Consider the following 12,787-nt stretch of genomic DNA (forward strand, 5'->3'; position numbering starts at 1 on the left):
AAATGCAAATGACATGTTGTGAGCATGAATAATGGACAGGCCACATTCCCGTACAGGAAAGAATAGAGTATCTCATCATGGACACCATCATGTCTGTGTGGAGGTCAGCTGAGGGTGAAGGATGAGCCACTTCAATATATTTTGGTTCATTTAGTTTCACTTCTATAAAGTTGGGGGACTTTCAATGTAGCAAAGTCTGAGTTATCTTTACTTTTAGTCATTGGTTTGGTTCTTAATCCAAAAACTCTGCATCTGGAAAGTGGACAGTTTTAAAATCAGCATACAAAGCATGTGATGACAAAGCCATTGAGGTTTTTGAGGATGACCTCTTTGGTTGAAATGTCAAATCATTAAGTTTTGGGTAGTTGCTGTGCATGTGTTTCATCTCAACAGCAAAGAGCTGTTAGTAGTTGCTACTTGCAGACAGATGCGGCCAAATGACAGTTGTGGAAGTTTACATGAAGGATGTCTTTTGGAAACTAGTAATCTTAGAAACCTCCAGTTTACTGCATCTCCGCACCGAGACGGCCACAGTGAGTGACCCCATGATGACTGTCATTTGCAGAAGTGTGTCTATTTTGGAAAATATTCATACATGCTAAGTGAATCCAAGATCCCATTTGGCCACACAGAGTGTCGATTATCTGTGGATACAAGAAACTGTGTGCTGCAAAGCAACAATGGAAACAGGGACTGAGTAAAAGAGAAAAGATCTAATCGACTCTTCTTATCAACTCTTCTTATAGACTCTATTATTTAGCGGTTCCTGATTGATTATTGGGTGGAAAAGCGCCGCACATTTTAATGGAGGAAACATGAAGTGATAGCTCTGTGAAAGTGAAAGCATGTAAACAAATGGTGCTCACTGCACTTTATCTTAATTAACAGAGTTGTACCTCCGGGAGACGGACTGGACGATGCGTTCGAGGGCGCTACTGGTATGCAGTACTTGCCAGTAGAGTTATAAAAACACATGTGCACTTTAAGGGCATTCTGTGTTGACAGTATTTGTTCTTGCCACATTTTTGAGCGTTTATTTCTCTCCGCCGTGACTCCAGCCCCGAACAAACTGAAACCATATACAGCGAGCTTATGATGTGACGTCCTTGCACATACGCAACCGTTGCAAAAGCATCGATAACGGGACACATTTTATAAAGATATTTAATCTACCAATCTGAAAGCAGAGCACAGTTTTGTTCTTTAGCGCTATCTCTTTTTCCAATTTTTAAATCAAAAGTGTCAAAGGGGTTCGATGTAGTGTTCCATAGAAAGTTCCCACCGTCCCGTCTCGTCTATAGACTAAACACTTCACTTGAAACAATGATTACAACCTTACATATCGATATTATCAGTATTACATCACCAAAGGGGCTTCAAACATGGCTGTCCAGATGTCATGTAATAAAAATATGTCCCTCTTTTAGTTGAATGTTTCACTAACAGTCATTTCCTATGTTGTTTCACTAATGTTACTATGATGTCCACATGTTCTGTTGGACCTGTTTATGTGTTAGAGCTCCATTATAAACAAAGCTGGCGTCTGGGGGGGCGACTCGAGGGCGAGGCCGGCTGCCCTGCGAGCGCCAGGGTCTGTCCTCGCCTTATTGTCAGATTCTCTCTCTCTCCCTTAACTGTCCCTAACACCCTGACAGTCCCCTACAGCAACACACACACATTAACACATGACTCCATACGCTTGGTGCGACCAGCCACCTGCGTACTTACACACACACAGACACACACACACTCTTCACGGTCATTAAATCCACCGAGAGTCAGATTGCAGAGTAACGTGTCCAGGTGGGGTACTATAATGCTTTACCGCAACAATACACACACACACACACACACACACACACACACACACACACACAGCTATTTGCACACCACTCCACATTCCTTTGCATTTCACTTTCTCTGAAAAATTCATTTCCACACACCCCGACGACAACCAAACCTCTCCGCTGTCTGGAGCGCACAATTGCTCATGCAATGCGTCGGTCAAAGGTCTGTTATTCCAGTGAGCGAGCCAGCTGAGCGTCCAGCAACGAGACAGACTTTGTGCATGTGTGCAAGCCTTCTAACTCGGGCTAAGCCTCCACAACACGAAGTGTATTTTTGTACATTAGCGAGAGCGCCTTCACCCTATTTTTGCACGTCAGTGACTGTGTTTGTATCCAAACCTTCTCCTGCCAGTAACCCAGTCCACGGTTTATAATTCAGGCATTAGTCTGTCTATTCACACAGGACCCAAGGGCCACAGTGAGAGTATGAAAACGACATTAGACCATGCAGATCACCTTTCACCCCTTTCTTGACTCTTCTGAGCCGTGCCGCAGGGTTTAGGAGCCCCACAACACTGAAACCCTATCGCCACGCTGTTGTTTGGGGGACAATGGCTGCTGGTTAAGTATGGGGCAAAAGTTGTACAATATTTCACGTGTCTGCCCCACGGTGCCTGTACTACGGCTGGAAAACACGTTCACAAAATGGCCTGAAAGATGTAGAACATCAGCAGCACCTGCCAACACCATAAATCTCCCGAAAGATGAACGTAAGAGAACTCAATGGAGTCAGTATGTATAGACATGTATGTGGTTAGTTATTTACTCAATGATTAACCCTCATAGGGCTGGGTATCTAACCTTCCTGATGTGGACTGAGATGTGTCTGTAGCACCGAGTATCACGATGTGTATCAAAGCTGAGGTTTTGTTGAAGGAGCCGATACCAACAAAGCTTATTACATGCGTTCTTGAGGACTTACAGGTGAAAAGATCAAAACTGGACTGCATTTTATTAAAATGGCATTTCAAAGAGACTAAAGTTGACTTGTTCGCTTAAACGTTTCCTTATACGAAGCGAGGGTTGAAAAGGACAGATGGTGTACAGATTGTGATTTTTAACAATTGGTACCTCTACCTCTCTAACATTTGGACGAAGATGCTGCCAGGGAAAAAATCTTGTCTTGGAGGATAGAGGTTGTCATAAATAACTGAATTCTTCTTTAATATTTAAGTTCTTCGTTGAACCTGTTTGCCTTGCGTCAGGGTCGGTATGATGTCCTCTAAAACTCTCTGTCCGAGCCAAGAGCGGCCGTGGATAACTGCAGCGGAGCTTCAAAGAAGCTTTGTCAAAACAGCCTTTCCACTGTCCAATTTCATTGCCTTGATCCTCGGGAATACCTTCGCGGAGGCAGAGGAATGCCTCCAAGACCTTTCCAGTCCTCCCTCCCATCGTCCGGCTCCGCTTCAACAAACAACTGAAAGTCCTGTTTGTTTGTTCTGATAATAATCAGCCCAGGGTCTGTTTCTTGAGCCGCGTGGCATCATTTCCACAGGGATGACGTCTTTCTGCTGTAGTTTTGGCAGATGCAAAAATACAATGGATCATATTATACACAGACTTTCTGGGTAAAGGTAAAAGTAAAAGTGCACACACAGATTCACACATCAAAGGTATACATAATGTTTCTTCTGCCTTTCGTCAAACCCTCGTCTCTTTATCTGTTTTGAACTATTTCTCCTCTTTAATACGCAGTAATTCAGTGCAGATCAGCTGGCTGCACCACCTCACAGCTGTGCTTTCAGTATAAAAACATCCAACCTTTCATCCAGCGTTCAATTTCCTCCACATTTTCCACGAGTTTGACACTGCTGCCACTGGCCTTGGGGACATTTCATTTCACCAAGGTTTGCTTGCTGTGTCCTTTTCAGTGAACCATTTTCTCTTTGGGCTCTCCTCTTCATTAAGGCGATGTAATGTCTCCAAGAAAGAAACCTTCCTGATTTATTACTACATCATGTTCAAAGCTAAACACTCAACAAAAACCTCAAATAACGGCCCAAGCGTTGCTTTAGGTCGAGGCAGGAAGACATCATGAGTCTGGAGAGGATTTAAGAAAAGCTTCTTTTGATGCAACAAGAACAACAGGTCGAAACTAAAGTCATAAACATCTCTGGGAGGAAAGCGAGGCATTCTGCCAGGCACTTTGAAAGAAGCCGTCCACAGGTCTTCATAATCGCTCTACCTGTACTCCCTCCCCCCCCCTGTCCTTGGGACATTAGTGAAGAGGTCATCATCCACTGAAGCTGAGAAAACAACACACAGCTCGGGCCTGGTCAGGCAGTCAGGTCAAGGACCTTAAGAGCCACAAGAGGCCTGCCACCCTCTGGGTCATTAATAATTAATGAAACCTGAGGCTGAGCCAGGAGGCCATGACTAAACACAAAAGGAGCCGGAGCAGTGAGAAAGGAGTAAGGGGCGAGGGTTGGGGTGGGGGGGGGTGAAGAAGAGGCCTTGAATCCAGCTCTGGCTACAGTCCGTGCTCCCACTGTATGCTCCAAAGGCTGCAGACACAACAATCTGCACAACCCAGCAACGTTTGAAAAACCAAAGAGGGGAGCTGGAGCGACGGACTTTGGTTCTAAACTCAAGTGAGGAAGAAGAGAAAGAGGAGGGTGGAGAGAGAAGTAGCCCAGTTGGAAAGGGAACAGTTTTTCTTTTAAGGAATGAATAACAGCATGAAAGTCTTCTCGCTGTTTCCCATGAAATTCTGCCGCTTTTATTCAACACTTGCCCTCGACGTACTATCACGCCGAGACCTCCATTACGAGCACGGCCTGATGAAAGAGTAGCTAAGGGGGGCTTAGGAGGTTTGGTTCTTAACCCTCCCCCGTCGGGCCAGATATGAAAGAGGATAGTACAACATGATATTATATGACAAGTTGTTTTTAGGAGAGCAATGTGTTTGCATGGGGTGACATAATCTTGCTGATGATTCCCAGTAAAGAGTGCACTATCTAATATGTGGCAATCAGCAAATTGTATTCCTATACAAGTTCCACTACTTAGAAGTGAACGTACTTTACTGTTAAACATGACCACACTGATGTCATATCAATATCACGCCGGTAACCACAATAAGAAGCACTCTCTCCGCTGTTATTCTTACTGTATATATTGTTATTCTTGGAGCGCACCACGGGGAATTCTTTCTAACTGATTCCTTTTGGGGTTTTTTGTTTTCTTTTTCCCAGAGTTCTTCAGACGACTGCGACCCACATGAGGGAATCCATGAAGGGAAAGAGGGCAAGTACCGCCTGCAGGTGACCCAGTTTGTCCAAAGGCTGGAGTACTGGCACAAAGAGTTGACGAACACCTTGGTTACTTCTATCACCGTGGGGCCGGTCCATGGCCACGCAGTGGTGTACTTGGGCACCGCCGATGGACGTCACATACAGGTAAAGATGTCTGTAGTGATTTGTTTACAATGTCTTTAGAAGACTGGCAGTTAGGTGTAAACTGAGAGCCTGAGGCCTCGGCAGCCGGCCCCTCTCTCTGTCCTCATGTAAATTCGGCAGGATGTCGGTACATGAGGAGTGAGTCGGCTCCAGGTGCTTCTGCTCGAGGCAGGTTGAGGGAACCTATGACCAAACACCAGGAGCTTTTCTGTTTGCACAACTTGCTTACCTTTGACCTCTGCTCAGCAAGCCTCCAAAAAGCCCACGTCCCAGTCCATCTGAGCAAACAGTCCATTTGGCAGATCATTGTACAAACCAACAGTGGATTACGCCCTCCTGATCGTTTGTCAGCTGCGTTCAACGTCTGACATGACCTGTCGTTACTGCTTTAGGGGATTTAGGTCATGGGATAACTTAAATGAAGGCAGGAAAGTGACTAGCATTCACATTTTTGCACTTTTGCTGAGTCTTGTTTGTGAGAATACATGGTTTGTGCTTTCACACAGTTTAGATTTGGGAGTTTGAATCTTGTGGAACAAAGTACCAAGCATTACCCCTTTTACTTATTACTAAATGACACATTTCTCTTCCTTCTTCCGTCAACGTTATCTGCTTTTCACGGCAAAATATTTGTCATTGAACGTTGATTGTTTTTGGATGCGGATGTTAATACCGGCTTTTTGAAGCTTTCTGAAGACTGTTAGTTTTTTAAGCATGTATATACTTATATTTATATATATTCCTTTTAGCAGGTATTTGGCTCCCAAGTAAGCACTGTTTATTTCATTTGAAGGTTTACATTTGGTTTTATATTTCGAATATAATAGTTTAAATACCTGTAACTGACGTCTAAACTTTCTCTTTTCAACCAAATGACCTTGTTTTCCATCAATGCAAATCACCCAAATGGTGTTCAGTGAGAATATTACATGACTTTGTGGAGCTTCTAGTGCCAGTGCAGCTGCTTAAATGTGGATTTGGCCTGTTGGAGCTCTGTTAGTGGCATTGTTTAGTTTTGAAGAGTCATACAAGTGCTGATCATCAGCGTAAAATAAAGCATTTTGGCATCCACTTAACTCAATATGACCAGCCTGCGTAGCTGCACGTCCGGCTGTGAATGTCATCACTCAGTAGACCGTACGCTCTGCACACTGTATGCATGCGATGTGTACAGAGTGCAGAGTAAAGTCCAGCGTGTGACGTTGTATCGGTGACCAAAAACGACCTCCAACAGAATAAAACGCATAAAGTAAAAAGCAGAATTACCTCACGTGTTTTAGAAACACAAGAATGAAAAAGCCACGCATGAAAAGAAATGGCGAGAGAGACGTGGAAAAAAGGGCCGACAGCTGCACGGGGAGGGATGGAGGGGGTGGGGGGGGTAGAGACGGTGGTAGTGGGGTGCGAGAGGGCTTACAAGCCGAACGGCACGTTAATGGTGAACGACGGGATTCCCTGACACGTTCCCTCGCACGGCATTTTCTACTCACTGAGCGCCTCGTGCAGCTGTTGCTGTGTGTTCTCTACCATTCACCCCCCCCTCCAAGGCCCTCCTGAAGTTTTTTTTTCTGTTGTTTTTGTGTGGTAAGCTGAATTGGCTGAAGTTCATTGTTTGAGCTGAAGGGGTTTAGAGGAGCAGAGCAGCTGTCCTGCAAAACTCTCTATTTTATTAAATATGTTCTGCCTCCCGTCTGAGACGGAGACAAAGACTTCTCAGAGGGAACTCAACTCCGATAGTTCTTGGCTTTTATTAACTACAAGCCGTAAAGAAACTTTGGTAAACATTATCTCGATGGCTTCAGAAGTGATTTAGCAATACAGGTTCCTCACATCAAGCACCTTGCTCAAAGGTATCCTGGAAGGCGTGCGTTTGACCTGACGACCCTCCGGCCACCTGCTCTCCCAAACACGAGCTACAATAGGAACCTGCGAGTGCCGGTCGTCTTTGCTTTGGCAGCTCGCTTCATTGTTGGTACGATAAAAAAGAACCTGTCAACTTTACATGTATTTCAGTTTCCTGGTGGCTCCCAGCGGACGCCACAGGAGGGACCACGGAGTTGAGGCAGTGAAAGAAAAAGAGCGTTGTTCTCCCCGATGAACTTCATTCTGCCTCAGGAAGTGTTTCCCTCGGCTTCAGTTGGGCCACTGTGGGAATAACACAGTGGCCGTGTTTGGAGGCCAAACTTCCCCCCAGCCTGCTTAATACAATAAGCAGTCATTTACACCGCTATTACCTCCAGAGAGATGCCTGTTGTGTGGCCTCGTCCCCAGCGGAAAGCAACCCATTATGATCGCTGTTATAAAGCTAACGTTGATCATGAGGCTCAAACAGAGGGATGACGGCGGGAAGCAAGCGAAGGCGAGCGGAACGCCAGCCAAACAACTAAATTACATTTAAAGTTTACAATACAGAGTGTTATAAGTATTTACTGGAATCACACACACACCCACACACACACACACACACACACACACACACACACACACACACACACACACACACCCTGCCGTGTCTCTGCAGTGCTTTGTTTGTGGAGGATTGCAGCTCCATCCTGATATGGCAGAAAGAGAGAGTGTGTGTGTGTGTGTGTGTGTGTGTGTGTGTGTGTGTGTGTGTGTGTGTGTGTGTGTGTGTGTGTGTGTGTGTGTGATAGGGAGATGGTCTAATTTAGAGGGCTTCATGTAACTGGAGGAAACCACACACCCCATTAGAGACCCTGTTTTGTTCTGTTTGCTCCCAGGCCTGTAATTGCACAGTAACCACAAATGATAAATGCTGTTCCAGGTGTGTGTGTGTGTGTGTGTGTGTGTGTGTGTGTGTGTGTGTGTGTGTGTGTGGGTATCAATCTGTGTTTATGTTTGTGTGTGTGTACATGACATGTGCTTATAAAGTTTGACGTACATGATAAGTGTTTGTGAGATAGTCTGCAGAAACGAACAAAGTGTGTGTGAGAACATTCAGTTTATCATCTCCCAAAACGTTTGGATTTGACTTTGTGTCCATATTGTAAGAGGCGGAAATGATATTACACTTTATTTATGCACTTCTTAATAATTGGATGGAAAATTAAAAACAAGCACAAGTTTGCGTCGCTGCGATCCTGTACATGCATCCACATGTCCATGCGTTCACACACACTTATCCTCCGTGCCAAATTTACATTTACGGGTACATTTTTGTGGACCAACCGCCTGCAGAGCGAGATATAGAGCTGCTGCTAAGAAGTTCAAATGTACTCAAGTTTATTTTTCCAGACTGCTGTAAAATCTAACCCGAAGCTTCCTGTTAAATGACACATATAATCAGGGTTGACTCTGAATGAACCTCTAACTGGGTGGACATTTTTACTCGCCAAACATATTTAAGTAATTAAGTAATCATTAATAATGGCTGCGTTCCTATTTGGTGTACTTAGGCAAGAGATGCAGTCTCACTGGCATCACGTCCTGACACACCTCAATGGTTTCTAGACCATGACACTGTAGTTAGAGGAAACACTTCAGTGTTACTCTGCTTAAACCAGGTGTCCTCAGCTGACCTGGTTGCTGGTTGATACTGCGAGCTGTGCCAGAGTCCTGACGGTGTTGCTGTTACATTAACAACTGTTACGTGTCCTGCGTCTCTCAGGTGCTGTTCTCCCGATTCGCCTCCCCTCACGTCAACATCCGCCTGGACTCCAGACCCGTCTCCGCCAGTGTAGCGCTGCTGGACGCTGGCGGCTCAGACGGAGCCCTGCTGATGGCCACAGGAAACAAGGTGAGCTTTGAAACGCAGAGATTAACGACACAAATGCACCTTTTGCTTCTTATCTCAGGGTAGAGCTTCATGTTGCGACACATTCAGTAGGGTAAGACTTCCCTGTGTTCATCAAATATAAGAAGAACATAAGGACGATGCAATGTGCCCTTCACCAGATGGAATAATCAACTAAAGGAACATAATCTGAACTAATTACTCACAAAACACTCTTTCAATGAAAGCAAATAAACACGGAGCAAACAGATGAAAGAGAATCATTCTTTGTTTGTGTGTCAGAAGTAAAGAAACACAAACATTTGTCTTCCTCTTCCCAGATCACTAAGGTCCCTCTGATTGGCCCCGGCTGCGGTCAGCTGCTCACCTGTACTTCCTGTTTGTTGTCGTCGCGGGTGACGGAATGCGGCTGGTGTGATGGACGCTGCACCAGAGCCAGCCAGTGTCCCCCCTCCCTCTGGACCCAGGACTACTGCACACCTGTCATCACTAAGGTAACCACAGTCGCCGTGGTGATGATCAGGGCAGGAGCTGCTTAATATGTTATATACAAAAGTAAACGAGATTTAAATGAGATTGTTAGATCTGTTTGATTCTGATCGACGTTCATTGTTCAGTTGTGTAAATCATCAGTTCCTGCTGGGACACATGTGACCACATCGTGCTCATATAACCCATCTGTTGATCCGTCTGTCTGCTGTGTGTTTGTGAAGGTCATGGTCCTTCCTAAAAATACCTGCTTTTTACTGCAGCACTGTCCTAGTTAACGCTGCTCAGTGTGGGTGGTGCGTCCCCATGCTGTCAGAGTGTCTCCATGTAATAATAGAAAAACACCAAAACACCTCCAGCTGACTGCAGACAGGACACATGGATGCTTCTTGTACAACACATGCCTCGATTTAAGTCCATATGAATAAAATAACACCACAGGCGGTGGGGCAGCGACAACATCGCATTAGTTCTACTCCACCGGTGTAAGGTGGAGATGTGGTGGTGATCTTAGTTGATGACAGGAGCATTATTATGATCTCAGACTGATGAGTTTAGTAAATGTTCTTTGTGTGCGCATTAGATTTCTCCGACCTCTGGACCGATACGAGGCTCTACAGTGGTGACGATGTGCGGGAGAAACTTCGGCTTCGACAAGACGGAGAGCTTCAAGGCGTCTCTGGTGACAGTGGAGGTGGCAGGAGCTCCCTGCAAACTGCCCAGACAAGACAATATCAACAGGTGTGTGTGTGTTTCTTTCACATTTTGCTAAATGCATCCCGTGCCTGTGTGTGCGTGTGTGTGTGTGTGTGTGTGTGTGTGTGTGTGTTTTGTGGAAAGTTGTTGATGTACTTGTGCATGTGATACTTGCATACTTTGTGGTTTTTCTGCACAGTATCTGAAAAGCCACCTTTGAGAGTCGGAGAGAGACAGAGTGTGTGTTAAGTGGTGGGTGTTTACGGGATAAAGGGACACTGGCGTCCTATAGGGCAGGGCAGGAGTTTAATAGGGGTGATTGTGTTGAAGAAAGAATGTTAAGAAGCCCCCCGCCCTCTCCCCCTTTCTCCTGCAGGCCGCCGCATTTAACACATGACTCCCCTAACTGCAAAATTGCTGGGAAAAATCGCTGCATCGAGACTTTCCACTTTCACAACTCCGCTGGGGCCATGTCCCATTCAAAAGCCCCTTTTGCTACAAACAAGCCCATTACAAATGGGTTGGAAAAAATATAAAAAACACAGCGTTCCCAATCCCAGATGAAGATGCCTCTGTGTGCCTATACTGCAGGGCAGATCATTGAATTAAGATAAATGCTTGGTGGCTGTGGCCGAGTATAATGCCTGGTCTGTGTTTGTCTGGGGGGGTTGTGTTTAGGTGGACTGAGATGCAGTGTTCCCCCGTGTTCAGTGGGAACTTCACCCCATCGGGACACACAGTGAAGGTCATCAGCGGCCACAAGGTTGCCACGATGGAGGGTTTCACCTTCGTGGTAAGAATGTCGTTCTTTCCTTATTTATGGTTTTCACTTTGTGACAAATCTGTTTCATGAAGCAGCGACACTTTCAGCGCTAATGTCCAAACATTAGACGGAGTTAATGAAGGCGTCCTGGTGGTCTTGTGTGTCTAGGACCCTGTGATCCACGAGATCTTCCCGACATTTGGACCGAAGTCCGGAAACACCATGCTGACCATCCGGGGAGCCTTCCTGGACACCGGGAACAAGCGAGAGGTGACGGTCGGTAAAGCAGCCTGTAAGATCCAGAGGTCAGTTCACAGTCTTCTCTTCTGTTCGCCTCACACACTGAATAACTGGAACATCTCTTCAGAATCATGGCTGTTATATTGTACAGTACATATGTACTGTAGAGGGATCAAATGTATCTTGACATTACTGTCATTTTACTATAAACTGGCACCAGTCTCAGTCCCAACTCGTCAAATACGGCAGCCTGGTCAGGACCCTTTAACGTAACCTTTTAACGCACTTGGTGCCCCTTTAGTGCCTGATGGACTTCAACACCTGCTTAACAATATGTTACGTGCGTGACATGAGTTAAGTACGTAAGTTAATGTTACGTTGCTACTTCTTAGGTTCAGGCAACAAAGCTACTTGGTTATGTTCAGGTCATTGTTTGGGTTAAAATGTTTGTTACGTGACGTAAGTTAAGAACGTACTAACCCGGGACATGAACATGTGTGTGAAAGTCCCGTGTTTGTTTAACCCCTTCATCCACCCCGACCTACTTACCGGACTTTGCCGCTCTTAATGCCACGTTACCTGACTTCCTCCTTTTACTCCCGTCGTAATTACTACGGCCACTAGAGGCCGCCATGCATGTGCAACACTGACGCTAAACGGGTACGTGGTGCGTCATAGTTTGACACGTAGCACCAAGCTGGCGTATTTGACGAGTTGGGAGTGAGAACGCCCTGGAGCTACAGGACGGGTTAAAGGTCTGTCTGTCTTTTCTTCTTGCTCATTCTGTCGCCTCTCGCGTTCAATCAGAATAAAGGACTGATGCAAGAGACCTAGGGGACAATATCCCCCGTGTGTTGACTCTCTCCCCTCATCCTAATCTCCACCTCCAGCTTGTCGTCCACCATGCTGACCTGTAAGACTCCTCCCCACGCCGTTCACTCCAAACAACCCGTGAAGCTGACGGTGGATTCGGTGGAGCTTCACGCGCCTGTGCCGTTCACCTACAACCCAGATCCCATCATCAACAGCATCCAGCCCTCACGCTCCTTCGTCAGGTTAGACATGTGTTCAGTCTTATGGTCGGCACTAAACCTGCTGACACGTTCGGATTCTCACAAATGTTTTGGATATCACTATTTGTCAGTGTCAACTTTAACTCCAAACTGGAGCTCTTGCATGTTTTTTCACCTAAAAAAGGAGGAACAAGAGGAAAGCGAGGGTGGATGTGACTGAGAATGTCTGTGGATGAGGAGAGACAGATTAATGCTTTAGTTTTACAGCCGGAGGAAACGAGTAGGAGGTGTAGAGTGGCTGCTAACGGCAACAGCAGGTCCCACCCAGTGGGGATCTAGTGTTTCTCTGTCTGATGCTAATGCTAACATCCGCTCTCCCCCCCAACACACACACACACACACACTGTAGCGGAGGCTGCACCGTGTCGGCTCATGGCTTCTTCCTCCAGTCCGGCCTCCAGCCCCAGATGGTTCTCACCACCGCTCAGGATGCTGAAGTCTTCCATGTGGTGAGTACAAGGGTTTCACATCCCAAGAATGAGATATCCATCATTTGCACGATCGGAGTTAAGGTGAAGCAAAGACAC

At 45.9% G+C, this 12,787-nt stretch overlaps 1 protein-coding gene across 2 annotated transcripts in view; it reads left to right on the plus strand.

Moving 5' to 3' along the window:
• Positions 1-12,787, plus strand: part of met (MET proto-oncogene, receptor tyrosine kinase) — a 50,365-nt gene that overhangs the window by 16,287 nt on the left and 21,291 nt on the right. For both annotated transcript variants that reach the window (XM_029434681.1, XM_029434682.1), the window contains exons 3-10: positions 5,042-5,245; positions 8,874-9,002; positions 9,320-9,493; positions 10,072-10,229; positions 10,863-10,977; positions 11,116-11,252; positions 12,078-12,242; positions 12,610-12,709. In XM_029434681.1, the coding sequence (XP_029290541.1) occupies positions 5,042-5,245; positions 8,874-9,002; positions 9,320-9,493; positions 10,072-10,229; positions 10,863-10,977; positions 11,116-11,252; positions 12,078-12,242; positions 12,610-12,709 (1,182 nt within the window). The remainder of the gene's footprint in view (positions 1-5,041; positions 5,246-8,873; positions 9,003-9,319; positions 9,494-10,071; positions 10,230-10,862; positions 10,978-11,115; positions 11,253-12,077; positions 12,243-12,609; positions 12,710-12,787) is intronic.

Source organism: Cottoperca gobio, chromosome 6 (genome assembly GCF_900634415.1).
Source record: "Cottoperca gobio chromosome 6, fCotGob3.1, whole genome shotgun sequence".
NCBI classification, from domain to species: Eukaryota; Metazoa; Chordata; class Actinopteri; order Perciformes; family Bovichtidae; genus Cottoperca; species Cottoperca gobio.